The 12,410-nt window shown below is 44.1% G+C and overlaps 1 protein-coding gene across 2 annotated transcripts in view; it reads right to left on the bottom strand.

Moving 5' to 3' along the window:
* Positions 1-6,206: 6,206 nt before the first annotated feature.
* The window catches only part of necab3 (N-terminal EF-hand calcium binding protein 3), a 32,376-nt gene continuing 26,172 nt past the window's right edge, over positions 6,207-12,410 (bottom strand). For both annotated transcript variants that reach the window (XM_062545019.1, XM_062545020.1), the window contains 4 exons: positions 11,938-12,050; positions 8,488-8,565; positions 7,708-7,799; positions 6,207-7,146 (listed from right to left, as the gene is read on the bottom strand). In XM_062545019.1, the coding sequence (XP_062401003.1) occupies positions 7,118-7,146; positions 7,708-7,799; positions 8,488-8,565; positions 11,938-12,050 (312 nt within the window). In that variant the 3' untranslated portion in view covers positions 6,207-7,117. The remainder of the gene's footprint in view (positions 7,147-7,707; positions 7,800-8,487; positions 8,566-11,937; positions 12,051-12,410) is intronic.

Raw genomic sequence — 12,410 nt, 5'->3', positions numbered from 1 at the left:
GCGTGCGCTTACATAAGGTTCTAAAATAGGCAAAAGTACAGAACGAACGTGCTAATAATGCCTGCCTGCCTTGCATGTAATTGATTTGATCATGTTCGGCATCTGCTGTCTTGTGTACCACAACGCTTCTCTTTCTGCCGGCTCTCTCTGCTCCTCCTCTCCTTCTCCTTGGCTGGCTCTCACCCCTGCTAAGGGGAGACATAAAATGGCCGTGACAGTGAAGTAAAGATAATCTGACTACTTACATGGCCTCTGTCACTTCAGATCTGTTTTTCTCAGCAGAGTTTTGGCCATGATTATGGTCAGTTATTAGGCACACCCTTGTTGTGTCTTCACTGCAGACTCAATTTGCAGAGATAAAGCCTGTGTTTTTATAGCATCATCAGCTGTAACAAGATGGATATCACTAGGGAACAAGGACAGTTGAAATAACAAAAAATAAAGACATCAACACTAGAGTGCCACTACATGCTAAAAACTACACTCAAAGCTATACACTGTAAAAATGTCCCAGCTCCGACATCCCCCTTTACCTGGTGTAGGCCAACAGAATGCTCCATATGTAACAGTCGTTTGACTTGCTGCTGACCTCAAACATCAACACCCAGGTTGCCAGTATGGTGGACGGTACCCTGAATATTGCATTGGCTCGGAAACGTCTGTTATCACCCTTCAGATTTTTGGCTCTAAGGGAGCGTCCATGCACCATATGGGCTGATTCATTTGCTACCGAAAGCTCTCTAGCTCCACTAAGTGGCTATTGGACGGCACAGCAAGTCCCTCAGCCAAATAGCCTGCTTCACCTGTGCTTAACCAACCCTGCCCTCAGATGGACAAAGCAAGCAAGGGCTGGAGGAATACATACAACCAACAACACAGTGCATTTATATAGTAGTGCTTTTCAACACACCCAAAGTGGTTCATAGTGAAGGGGGAACCTCACTAACCACCACCAATGTGTAGCACCCACCTACCAACCGAATGACAGTATAACAATGTTTATGACAATGGATATGCAATGGTGTTATGCACTGTGCAACAGTGTAGGTCTGTAGAGAGGCAAGTTCAGTGTGTGTGTGTGTGTGTGTGTGTGTGTGTGTGTGTGTGTGTGTGTGTGGGTGTAATGTTGTCTCATTCTTTACTTAGCGTAATCGCAGTCCTCTGCAGTATTCACCTCACGAGGGCCCATAGGCAGCAGCAGGTGCTCATCACAACTGGATAATGGCCCACTCTCTTTATTTGTTTGTTTGTTTATTACGCCCCATACACATCTTGTCAGCACTTCCCTCCACTGGGGCGCACTGCTGTAATAAGTGGACAGAGCTTTTCCGATGACTCATGCCACTGGAGCCGTTTTGTGGGATATTTCTCAGTATTGGTGCAGTTTAATTTTTCATCCTATTTTTCATCCCCCCCCCTTCTCTTCTCTCTCTCTCTCTCTCTCTCTCTCTCTCTCTCTCTCTCTCTCTCTCTCTCTCTCTCTTGCTCTTGCTCTCTCTCTCTGTGTGTGTGTGTGTGTGTGTGTGTGTGAAAAAAAAAACAAATACACACACACACACACACACACATTCTCATCCTCCCTCCTTAAACCTGCCAAATCCTCTCCGGCATTGCGATTAAACGTGAGTGTTCAAACAAACTCTTATCTCAAGCTCGCCACTCTCTCTGTCCCAATACCTTCTCTGTGTGCCGCACTGTCATTTCTGCAGGGGAAATCCACGGCTTCTTGGCGCCGCAAAAAAGACACAACAGATTAAAAAGGCAAGAGAGAGAGAGAAAGAAGGGGAGAAAGAGAAAATAATGGCCGCTTCGATTCCCTTAGTCACAGTGTCGACTTAGAAAATGAAACGGCGAGAGAAAAATGGTGGTGAAGACAGGCTGAGCGCTTCCGGTGTCAGCTCCGCGGACGGTCATAATACCACCCCGAATGGCTTTCAAATGGGGCTGTCGGGGCACTACAATGCCCTGGGAAAAGCCTATTTACTTTTAATCAACGGAGCCTGTGTCCCTCTGTGCTCTCTGGGGGGAACCAGCCCGGCCCGGCCCCTGTGTGGGCCACCTGACAGAGAGGCCGCCGGAACCGTATCTTCTAATGACAGAAACGGAGGAATCTCTGAATGCCATTTGGACACTAGTTGAGCACTGGGTGGGTTCCAGCTACAGTATGTCTCTGTCTCTCTGTCTCTCTCTCTCTCACACACACACACACACACACACACACACACACACACATACACACACACACACAGAGAGAAAAGAGAATTTTCAGGCCAAATTTTAATAGGCAATGAGCATCACAGAAGGAGTGCTTTAATCTGGCTCCCCTCATTTGCCACTGATAATTAACTGGAGAGGATAAAACAATTGGGGCTGTATTATTTCATGTCTCATTGACAGAAATTGTATGCTAGGTTATGAATTATTTTCATTCTATTCATTTGCCGTGCCATTGTCTCCGTCTTCTCTGACGCCACTTTGTGCCTCTGTTTCTCTCTTCTGCTATTTCTCTCATTCTCTGTTTCACTTCTATCACTCTCTCTTTTCTTTTTAGATTGCCTCTCTTCTATCACTCTTTCTTTTCAGATTGCCTCTCTTCTATCACTCTTTCTTTTTCAGATTGCCTCTCTTTCAGTTGGTTTCACCACCTCCCCATGCTCACTTTCTCTCTTTCTCTTTCTCTCCCTCTCTCTCTCTCTCTCCCTCTCTTTATACCATTTCTCTTTATCTCCCGCTCTCAAAAATAATGCATCTTGCTCACTAACGATGCAAGTCATGTTGGGGAAATGGTTTCCTCTCAGCGGAGGTCCTTTGTCTCTCTGGGTTTTTTCCGTGCTGCCCTGCACTGTGCAAATGGCTCCAAATGGCGTCGTTCTGACCCACCAGCCAATTTGCCTCGGTGGCTTTTTTTAGGCGCTTTTCCTCGTTGAAAAACGAAGCCAGTGAAGCATAACCTTGTGTGACGCATCCAGAACGGCGTAAAGTTGTTATGCTTCATTATTTATTTTGTCCCTGCAAAAAACAACATTCTGTCTGGAGGAGAACAAAAAGCAGGCAGAATTTCTCTCTCTCTCTCTTTATCTCTCTCTCTCTCTTTCTCTCGGTTTCCATGAAAGCAGGCAGAATAAGAAGGCATAAAATGGAAAAATAAAGAGGAATAAAGGATGGAAGAAAGGGAGAGAATTTGACAATGGTTTATGATACACACACACTTAGACCTCTCTCTCTCTCTCTCTCTCTCTCTGGGTTTCTGTACTGAAAACCAACACGGGTACTGACATCCGGAGGAGAAAACAGAAAGAGATGAGAGGAAGAGAGAATGGAAGAGACAGAGAGAGAGTGGAAATGGACAAAGAGGGTTATGATGTCGACCCTCAGCGGAACTAATCCTCCTATCAGCGTGTGTGTGTGTGTGTGTGTGGGCGGAAGGTGCCGGGTCAGCTCAGCTGTAGGGGTCCCCGGCTGACACCGCGCCACCCAGCACAGCACTATCAGGCTCAGAGAGCAAACATATCATACAGGAGCCATACGCAGCTGGACAGCAAACACACCCAGGGTTCAGTCTGGCCAATGCCCCCCCCCCCCCCCACCCTTTTCCACTCAACAGATCCAGATACCATGGACAGCGCAATAGGTTGAGGAACGGGGATCTAAAATGTCATGTGCTAGTCTGTAGTAAAGAGTGCACATAAACATTGCAAACGGTTCTTCCACATGTGCTTAAAGCAATAGTTCGGAATTTTGGACATAGGACCTCATTTCCAACTCAGTCTGGGTGATATAGGTCGGTGAAGACCATTTTCAGTGAATTTCTGCCCTTCCTATGAGTTGCAGCGTTCATCTCGTGCTAATCTGGTGCCAAGATAACGCAAGTCAACGGTAACATCCAGCCTGCCACTGAAAACACTCCACAGAACACGCAAAACAAATACATTTTAACGTCAGACTATCGATGCACATGCATAGTGTTGATAGAACCATGTTAGAAATAAAACGAACCTTGCATTGCATTGCAATAGCCCACTTTGTTCCCTGTATGGCAGTGGCGGATTGATATTGAGAAACTAGTCCCTCAAAATGTAATAAATCATTGAGTTGCAAGGTTAGTTTTATTTCTAAAATTATTCTATCAACACGGACATGTATATCGATAGTCCGACGATTTAATTGACTTGTCTCGGGTGTGCGGTGGAGTGAGTAAGACTGTTGTTGATGTCAGACTGATGTTACCGTAGAAATATGTTAGCTCAAAACCAGCGTTAGCAAAGGGGGACGCTGCAACTGAAGGAAGGGGCTAAACGCGATAAAAACGGTCTCCACCGACCTATATCACCTCGGTAAAGTTGGAAATTAGGTCCTATGTCCAAAATTCCGAACTACAGGTATTCCTTTAAGGGCAGCCATGTTGTACTGACTAGGGCACTAGGTTTCCAAGCTGAAGCCGGAAAGTTGTGGTTTTCATCACTGGGCGCCGTCATTGTGCCAAAGCAAAGTGCAAGGCACTCAAGGCAGAATATCCTCAGTGGCACTGGCCCTATAGGTCTTACAGAGTCTATGTTACAGTATGTCAGGAAACACACTGGAATTGGGTACTATATACAATGCACGTATATGATATGTACAGACTTTTCCTATAAGGGCTGATTTTCTCCTCTCTCTATTCTTTCAGCCTTGCGCTTCAGGACGCCTCATATTCATACAGTTGGGTTGTCCCATGAGAACAGACTCCCGAGGGGCAGACCTGCGCATGGTACGTCGCCCTACAGTCACCTGTGGCCGTCTCCAGAGGCCTGGCTACTGTCTGCGCCTAATCAGCTGTGCCAGATCAGCGCGTTAACAAAGCTGGCAGGCGTGGCGCGACGTGGCGCGGTCGACACACGCGCGCCCTGTCAACACCTGGCACTCCTCCATGCCACCTCCTCTTTGTGTCGGTTCTGTTCCAGCGCACCGCCGCCTCATCGCTCGACAGGTGCGCGACGGATGGGCGGATCTTGCCACCGTCGACGTGCTCAAATGAGTGAATGGTTGAGATGAATATCCGTCAAAAAGCTAAAAGCACAGGTTCTTTCAGAGAGCCTCAAGAGGGGCACTTTTAATTCATGCGCCAATGCTTTTATCCACTGCCACCCACGTACTGTAACAAAGGCCAGCTAATGCATGTCTCCTGTCCTGTCAAGCACCTTCCCTGTAACCTATTGAACACATTCATCAGTGCTCCAAAAGCGTCCTGCTGTTAGAATAACCCAGAACATCACTGAGAGCAGATCATCAGACCCATGGGCTCCTGTGGTGTGTCATTGACGTTAGCATATGCTAGGCACAGCGTTGCATATTTTAGTCCCTTATGTTAAGGATAGATCTGGTGTTCTCTTCCTTGGCACAAAAGATATGTGAATTTTCAGTGCATACTGTAGGTCACATGTGTGTGTGTGTGTGTGTGTGTGTGTGTGTGTGTGCAGTGCATTGCACAGGATCAAAGCGGGCAGTGAAACCAAGGGTCTAACTGATGTAGCCACCACGTGTTTCTATTCACACCCAAACACACACACACAGTCAATTAAACATGCACGCACATAGAGATTTACTGCCTTAAGTGTGCATACAATAAGTGGGAAGTCGTGACTGCACAGTGGTCGTACAGAAAATGGCTTTCATATCTGTTTAATGATGCACATACCCAAGCAGCTTTACTGAATGCATCCTAGTAAGTGTCTGAACCCGGGTGGATCACACATATCAATAGTGAGATCTCTAATGCAAAGGGGGAAAGGGGGAAATCTATCCTGATTATCATCTATTTGAAGTCATAATGAACAAAAATCTACCAGCTGCCTGAGCTCGGATGGTTCTAGAAGTTTTTCTCTCCAGAATTAACTGAGAATACATTCACTGAATCTGACATAAGCTTCCCTTTTTCTTGCCAGCGTCTAGGGTTCCGGAGAGCTACTTATGCAAGTGTTGAAAATGATTTCCATTTGTGGTGCAAAGGCAAGGCCATAACAATATACACAAAGACTACAAAGACGCTTTTCCTTTGAACTATTTTAGGTTCATTTTTATTTTATTTTTTTCCTTCTCCAAAAAGGCGGAGAATATTTCTACATTTTGAGGCAATGAGAGAGGATTGAGAGCCAAGCTGTCATTGCCAAGATTAAAGAGACGCTAATTAAACTTTAATCACCCCGAAAATCGACAACACGCCAACACTGTACGCAAACAAACCTCTCCCCTTTATTTCTATCCATACATGAGTAGGTACAATGGATGCCATGAACCACAAAAATACATAGATTTTTTTTTGTCATCAAATCCAAAAACACAGTGACTGTCATGTTCACAAGAAAATCAACAGCAACAGGCAGGATGGCTATCCAAGGTAAGCAATAAGATCCAAATCATACCGGAATGACAAAAACAATGGGTGAGGCTGTCAAGGTCCTAAGTTGGACACCAAATGTATGCTCCTTGCTAAGGCCTAGTCTATCCACAACATCACATTTCTTTGTTTTATGTCAAGGAACAATCTCCTGAAGCATGATGGAAAAAAAGCTAAGTTGGCATGCATTTCAAAAGATACAGCTATCCTCGATTTTTTTCTTAAACCTCTGGCTATCTTGAGAAGTAAATATAAACCGCACATGTTGGTTATGAGCTCACACTATGTCTTTAATGTGTATTTTTAATGCTTGTGTATATGATGTTTCACTTTCCCTGGTCTTAGTTCACAGTATGTTTTCTAATCAGAGAGTATAGTCTGGGTTTTGAAGCCACAGAAAAGCTTCAAAGCCTTTTTTTGCCACTGGCATATGCAAGAAACTGAAGGACTGATTTTCTATACATGCACTAGAGGAAAGACGAATTACATGCCTGTTCATAGCACATTTCCTTCCCATGCAGAGGGGAAAACTAGCAAATATTAAAATGACACATGTGATGCAGTCAGGAAATAAAGAGTCTAGGGAATGTGTGTGCCATGGAATTACAGCCCATTAGCTGCTAACAAACACGCGGTGGATTCTTTGACAGGTTCTCATTGTGGGCGCTTGTTTTTTTCCGCATCGAGGGGAGGTGGGGGGGGGGGGGGTAGCTGTGGATGCTGTGGACTTGTTAGTCGTTGCTGTTAGTGGTTACCCATAATCCACCAGGAGGCTGGAGAAAAGAAGACAGAAAGGAGGGGTGGAGAGAGAGAGAGAGAGAGAGCAAGTGTGAGATAAAGGAAGAGAGGTAGAGATCGATGATGAGATAGAGTTAGAATGGAAGAAAGAGTGAAAAAGAGAGAGAGAATGGAGGAAGAGAGATAACGAGAGGGAAAGAGAGAGAGGAAATGGAGAAAGAGAGAGAAAGAGAGGGAAAGAGAGTGCAAGAGAGTGAACATGAAACAGGAGAAATCTTTAATTGCCCCAGTGGGCAGTACTGGATGTTTTTTTCCACCTCATGTTGCAGAGCTGATTTAAGCTGTCGTGGCTGGACACACGAGGCAGTGGCCACCCAGGGGCTAAACAACTCCTCTGCATATTAAAGCAGGAGGCGTAGAAGGCCCAAGCATTTAATAAACAAACAAATTAAAATGTGCCGACTCAATTCTGAACAACAACTACACCTACTGCAATATGCTAATAGACTTAAAGGCATACACAACGGACCCATACACACACACACACACACACACACACACACACACACACACACACACACACACAAACTACCTACCTGGCATCAACATGGTAGAGACAGCCTCTGGGTCTTCCAGCATGTCTATGATGCAGCGCTGGAATGTCTTGCTGGGCTCAGATTGTAAGTAACTGTATGGAGATATCACAAACACAGAGTTAATGGTTCAACACGTCTTCAACACCACATCAACCTCAACACATTCTAATGCATTTACTCGAGTTGAAATGCAGTGTTAACATGAATATGATTAAAACTTTTTTCCAATCAACTTTTTTTTCATGGCCCCCAGTGTACATGAATATGTATAACAAAAATCACTTGATCTTCACTTGAAAATCACAGTGGCTTGCACTGGTGTTACGGATAGGTGGCAAGAGAGAGAGAGAGAGATGAGTGGAGAGAAAAGGAAAGAGAGGAAGAAAGAGAGAAGCTGTGAGCACACAAGGGATCGAGAAATCAGATCAACCATCTGCTCAATAGACTTTTCCACTTCGTGCCTGGGTGGAGCAGACCCTCTGATGATGCTCACACACACACACACACACACACACACACACACACACACACACACACACACACACACACACACACACACACACACACACACACAAACATACAAACACACTTTGCACAGACAAGCAACTTTTCACAGGCATGGACAGAGTGATATTAAAGCCATATAAAAACGTTCTCATTAAATACAATCAAATAATCTACAACCACATATCTAGTTACACACACACAGAGACACACACACACACACACACACACACACACACACAAACACACACACACACAAGCACACATCATATCTACCTCATCCAGGAGATACGATCCTGCCAGAACTCATACATTATGTAGCAGGATTTCTCCGGGAGCTTCTGGATTGACACACTAGGGGGAGAAGAGAGAGGGATGACAGAGAGAGATGGAGACGGATGAGTAACGGACACACTCCTCATCAGCCTTAGCAGTACATGAAGAGGACTCATATTAAAAAGCGGCCATCCAAGGCAAAAGTCAAACGCTGAATGTGTCCTCAGGGAGACTATGCTTATAGGCACTTGTCTTCTGATATGGGAGTCGAGGAGGGTACAAACAAGGATGACCTATACTGCTGTTTGGGGATCAGCGGATGTTAGCATCTGAAATGTTGCCTGTGTTTGCCTGATTTGTGTCTGACATGGGGGGTGAGCGTGTGGTGTTTTGTGTTCTGTCATACTCATCACTGCAGGGGGCCTCATGGCAGAGTTAAATGTCCATCAGAGGCACATATGAGTGTGGGTCATAAGAAACTGCACAAATCACTAATCCGTATAGTAGTGTTGCTTTCGTCAACGAAAATTATGACTAAATATCGTCGTCAACGAACTTTTTTCACGTGACTATAACGAGACGAGACGCAACGCAAATGCTGGCCATGTGACGATGACTATAATTAAATTTATAAGGCAATATCGTTGACGAATAAAAACGAGACTAAATGTGGTTTACAAAATAAAACCATGCTAACATCTCTCTTCATTTTCGAAGACCAGAAGGACAGGAATGTTATAACATTTAGCTTACCAGTGCCACTTATTTATATTAGACACACCAACACTCATACACCAATACATACAGACAATATAATACAGTACATCCACACCTTTTACACACACTTTTACACACACACACACACACACACACACACACCCACACACTCACACACTCACACACTCACACACTCACACATCCATCTTATAAATAAGTGGCACTGGTAAGCTACATGTATGAACATGAATTATGTTGATTTAAAAAACTGTACTGGTGTGCAAAAGAAAATCCCAAATAAATATAATTATAAAAAAAAAAAAAAAAAAAAAGGAATGTTATAACATTATTTTGTGTCGTTTAGTCGTGTTATTATTTTGCAGTATTTCTGTTTCCTGCGTCTCACTTCAGGGGCGCATCAGGTTGCATGGTCTGATTATCATATCAGAGGACCAGCGTTTCTCGCGTGGGCCTGTTGGTCATATCCGGTGCTTCTGTCACTCATCTGATCATATTTGATCATGTAGCAAAGGAGCGGTAGATGTATAGCCTATCGTTATCGCTAATAGAAGCTAAGAAATATAGGCTACGTTCAGTCCGTTAGATTGGCAACTCTCTCAGTTCAACTTTGCACTAGGCTACTTATCTCACCTCCGCATGTCGATCTAATTCAGATGAAAATGTTAACAGGCAACTGCAGATTTGATTAGTGTGTAGCCTAAGCTTCTGTCCAGCTGATGCTGGCGCTGTCATATAGCCTACAATAATAACATTATTCCACCGATCAGCAACGAAGTTCTAATCATAGACACATTTTTAATGGAACCTTGGCTTAGTAGGCTATCTAATGTTGTGTGAGAAAACTATTGAAAACAATTCCTTACCAACCACACAAGTGCGCGTGTGTCGTTTATTTAAACGGTAGAAGAACTGACTCAAAGACGGTGCTGTTCATCAACAAAATCAGCATGGAGTTAAAACGTAATTTAAAGTCCGACGCATTTAAAGGGGCAGCGACCACTCAAGGCATAGGCCTGTAGCCTACCAAAACTGAGTGATGAACGTGAAATGCGTTTTATAGGCTACAAAACACTGCATTAAGATGACAACTGTGTGTAACCACGCTTAGGCTACCTAGTTAATGGTGAAATAGCATCCACATTTACAGCATTCAATAACCTAAGGACAACTTGATCTTAAGTTAAATTGTTCTCAGAAAAGGAACAGCAGGTCTACAGAATATTCCAAATAGTCCTTTCATGGTGACAGGGGGAGTATGTGTAACATACCTGATTCCACTGTCAATGTTCAGTGACTATGTAACCTGTAATATTTGTAATTTTTTAATCCATGAAAATTAACCAAAATGTATCATTTCCTATTAAAGGGATAGTTCAGAATTTTGGACATAGGACCTCATTTCCAGGTTAGCCAGTGTGATATTTATCAGTGGAGACCATTATCTGCACATTTCATCCAGTCCTATAGTTTCAGAGTTCGCTGGTGCTATAGTGCCTGCCACTAAAAACAGTCTTACCCAGTCTATGGAGGAACAACCCCTTAAAATAGAATTGCATTAATAAAAAGATGCTAAAATCCAATTTTCATTGACTAAAACAAGACTAAAAGTCATTAGTTTTCGTCAACTAAAACTAGACGAAAATAAGACTAAAATGCTCATACATTTAGTCGACTAAAACTTGACTAGACTAAAAGAGTATGAACGTGACTAAAACTGATAAAAACTAAAATGACAGCTTGACACAAAGACTAGACTAAAACTAAAACCAAAACAGGCCGCCAAAAACAACACTACCGTATAGCCACAATCACAGCAAATGTTTGCTCTTTCGAGAAGTGGTAGCTTTTTGGAGTCTTTCTACAGGAAAGACTGGAAGTCACACATTTTGTTCATAGCTTGTTAACCAGTCACAGCTCAGGAGAAGCACTCCTAGCAAGTGTAGCCACCACATCATCCATTCATTAATTTCCTAGCCAATTGCAGTTGTTTCACAGTCACATTGCCTATGCCTCCCAGTCATTTAATCAGCCTAACCAATGGGAAATGAATGCGCTTCTTAAACTTCCGTGTCTAACTCCCCTCCTTGCTACTTTCAGTAAGCCGATTTCGACGTCTCCAACACCAACCCACTGCCACCAGCTGGTCCCTGTCTCAAGCTATGCGGGGGGTATGCTCCTCGCCCCTGCCCTGGTCTATCGGCAGGATCCGCACGGCTCACCAGTCTACGGACGGGGGCCTACGCCAAAGACTGGTTAAATACTCAGCTGTGATGTATCTCATGCAGCCTGTTATGTATCTCATGCAGCCTATCGTGCTTCTAATAACCTATTCAGGATTAAATCCCCTTCCACTATTTTGTTTCTCGAGTCTTTCTGGTAAAACTCACATTTTTGTTGGGGTTTTTGCTAATTATAGAAAGTGTGTGCTTGTTTTGTGTGATATCAACACGAGTGTTCCTTTTTGGTTCTTTTTTTTATACCGCTATACCACTCTGGCTGCTTCTTATGAGTGGTAAATTGACATAGAAGGAATCAGATGGCAACGCATGTTGCAGGTGTAAGAAAGCTACAGAGTGCGATTCTCTCCTTCTTCCTGATCACACCTCATTCACACACATGTGCCTGACTGTGCGTCCATTCATCCACACATCCGCCCCTTCCTTCCTTCCCTCCGCGCGCTCGTCGAGAGAAAAGGCGAGAGTAAACACTCACTGCAGGTTGTCGTTCTGGTCGGTTGTGGAGTCGGCGTAGCTTTTCAGCGCCTTCTGGAACTCCTCTAAATCTCCCTCTGCCACCGTCATCTGTCTCTGCACCAGCAGAATGTTCTGTTGCCATAGGGAGACGGCGAGATGGAGAGACCGGCAGATGGACAGGGAGGGAGAGAGAGAACGAGAGAGAGAGGGAGAGTGAGAGAGAGACTTGAAGGAGGCAAACAACAAGAAGCGGCGGTGGCTGGTGTAGTGTGGAAAATGAAAAGCCGTGTGGATATCACATTGCATGCCATCTCATTCCATCCAACATCTACAAACTTGTCAAATAGACAGATTAAAATGCCAAAAGAGAACACTGGAACAACAGAGGAGCTTCAGAGCATAAACAAATATTTGCAATGTATTGGCACCCTGGTAAACTTGAGCAAAAAGAGATATAAAAAATAATAATTTCTTGGCCAATGGCCATTTATC

Source organism: Sardina pilchardus, chromosome 9 (genome assembly GCF_963854185.1).
Source record: "Sardina pilchardus chromosome 9, fSarPil1.1, whole genome shotgun sequence".
Lineage (NCBI taxonomy): Eukaryota > Metazoa > Chordata > Actinopteri > Clupeiformes > Clupeidae > Sardina > Sardina pilchardus.
Note: the sequence above shows the minus strand (reverse complement) of the source record. Positions and strands in the feature narration are given on the sequence as shown.